The 2,030-nt window shown below is 47.6% G+C and overlaps 1 protein-coding gene across 1 annotated transcript; it reads left to right on the top strand.

Moving 5' to 3' along the window:
- Positions 1 to 268: 268 nt before the first annotated feature.
- LOC103905861 (nyctalopin-like) lies at positions 269 to 1,687 on the top strand. The gene has a single exon (XM_009287647.2). The coding sequence runs from the start codon at positions 269 to 271 to the stop codon at positions 1,553 to 1,555; it is 1,287 nt and encodes a 428-aa protein (XP_009285922.2). The 3' UTR covers positions 1,556 to 1,687.
- The last annotated feature ends 343 nt before the right edge of the window (positions 1,688 to 2,030 follow it).

Here is a 2,030-nt window from a genome sequence, read left to right on the forward strand (position 1 = left end):
AATGCTCTGCTGAGAAAGATCCCTGCCTCTCAGTAATGCTCTTTACAGCAGGGCGGCACTTAATCGGCTTTTATCTGCCTAAAGACTTGATCCCCATTGGTCTGCAGTAGGAAGAACCAGCTAATTTATTTTCACTGTGCACTAAAAGCACAGCCCAGCCGACCCTGCAATGCTCACGGTTCACCTATCCAAAAGGTACATGCTTTTTCTTGCCTCCTTCTCTACTATCTATCAGGTATTAGATGCAGTGGCTGACTTGTGGCTGGTCATGTTCTTTCTTGTTATATTTATATTTACTTGTGCAGCAAAGGCTGGACTGAGTCTGAATATCTCTGAATCATGCCCAAGCATGTGCAAATGTGCACCTGAAGAGATTATCCACTGTAACAGAGCCGGACTGAGAGTCCTCCCTGGAGAAATAGCAGCATCCACCGTCTCTCTAAACCTCTCCAATAATTATTTGCGGATTCTCACCACCAACACCTTCAGAAACCTGACTTTCCTCCACAGCCTCTGGCTAGATGGAAACAATCTGACTTTCCTGTCCCCTGGGACCTTCAATGGTCTCAGCAAGCTGCGAGAGCTGCACCTCAGCAGGAACTCACGCCTCACCTACCTGCATGCAAACACTTTCAGAGGACTATTAAACCTCATCAGCCTGGATTTGTCCCACTGCAATATCTTTGAAATCCACCCACTTCTATTTTCACACCTGCCTTCTTTAGAAAGGCTCGATTTAGCCTCCAATAACATGCGGTATGTCCCACAAGCTTTTAGGAACCTCTCCAGCCTCACGAGGCTGTCCCTGGAGGACAACCACATAGAAGCCATTGGCAGAGATTCCCTGAAGGACCTGGAAACCCTGTACGATCTGAATCTCAGGAAGAATCGGATATGGATCATTCAAAATGGCGCTTTTACAAAGCTTCTCAGATTGGGCATGTTAAATTTAGGACACAACTTCATCGCTGATTTGCCTAATCAGCTTTTCAACGGGTTGATCCAGCTCAAGACCATGCACCTTGAAGCCAACAGAATCACTGCTGTTGACTGCACCTTCAGACATCTGCTGAACTTGAGAAACTTGTACCTGAACAACAACCAGATCTCCTCAATCTCAGACTCTGCTTTCTCGTACTTAAACAAGCTGCACTTCCTTCACCTGAGCAAGAACAACCTCAGCTCCCTCCCCATCCGCTTGTTCGCTGAACTGCCAAAACTGAAGTATGTGTTTTTATCCCATAACCCCTGGAAATGCAACTGCAAGATGCTTTGGTTCTGGCGATGGACTGCAACACACAGGGGAGTGATCGAAGGACTGCACTGTGCCTTCCTGGCCCCTCACAACACGACGGCGCTCGATGTCCCCCGTCCAGAGGACCTGACGGACTGCACGGTGCCACCTGAGCTGGCAAGCAAAGATAAGTGCAGGGTGGCTGCTACCAGTGTGGCTCCTGGACCCCCCACTCTCCCTAGCAAGGTCATCCTGCTGGCATTTGTCTGTCACGTGTGGTATTTTGTAAGGGGATGGGACACCTCCATGGCCACAATTTGACAATGTTCAGATTATAAAGTGGAGGCCACTTATTTATTTTCTTGCTATTTGTTTGTGAACAATGGTTTTCATTACAGGTGGGTTTTATATGGAAATAGAGGGATTTTGTTATATAGGAATAAATGCTTTCATTCATGGGCAAGGGGCAATGCTCAAATCTGAAATGCTAATATCAAACTTCAGTGTAAACATTTACGTGCAGAGGAGAAGCTCACATTAGCAAGTTTAGGCTGGGGCTTGTACTGGGTGATGTGGGGCCGGGAAGCGTGGCCCCACCACAGCCTCTGTCCTCCCCATTTCTCGACTGACCACAGCCATGTGTGATCTCTCAGGTAAGGGCTGCCTTCCTGCGCTCAGCCCACACTGGGGATATTAATGGCTTTAAACTAAAGGGGGATAGCTATAGACTAGATATAAGGAAGAAATTTTTTATGCTGAGGGTGGTGAAACACTGGCACAGGTTGCCCAGAGAGGT

The sequence above is a fragment of the Aptenodytes forsteri genome, unplaced genomic scaffold, assembly GCF_000699145.1.
Source record: "Aptenodytes forsteri isolate BGI_AS27 unplaced genomic scaffold, ASM69914v1 Scaffold265, whole genome shotgun sequence".
Taxonomy (NCBI): Eukaryota; Metazoa; Chordata; class Aves; order Sphenisciformes; family Spheniscidae; genus Aptenodytes; species Aptenodytes forsteri.

Bases quoted from the DNA above. Each gene is read 5' to 3' on its own strand.
- LOC103905861 (XM_009287647.2), top strand. From the start codon at position 269: ATGTTCTTTCTTGTTATATTTATATTTACTTGTGCAGCAAAGGCTGGA.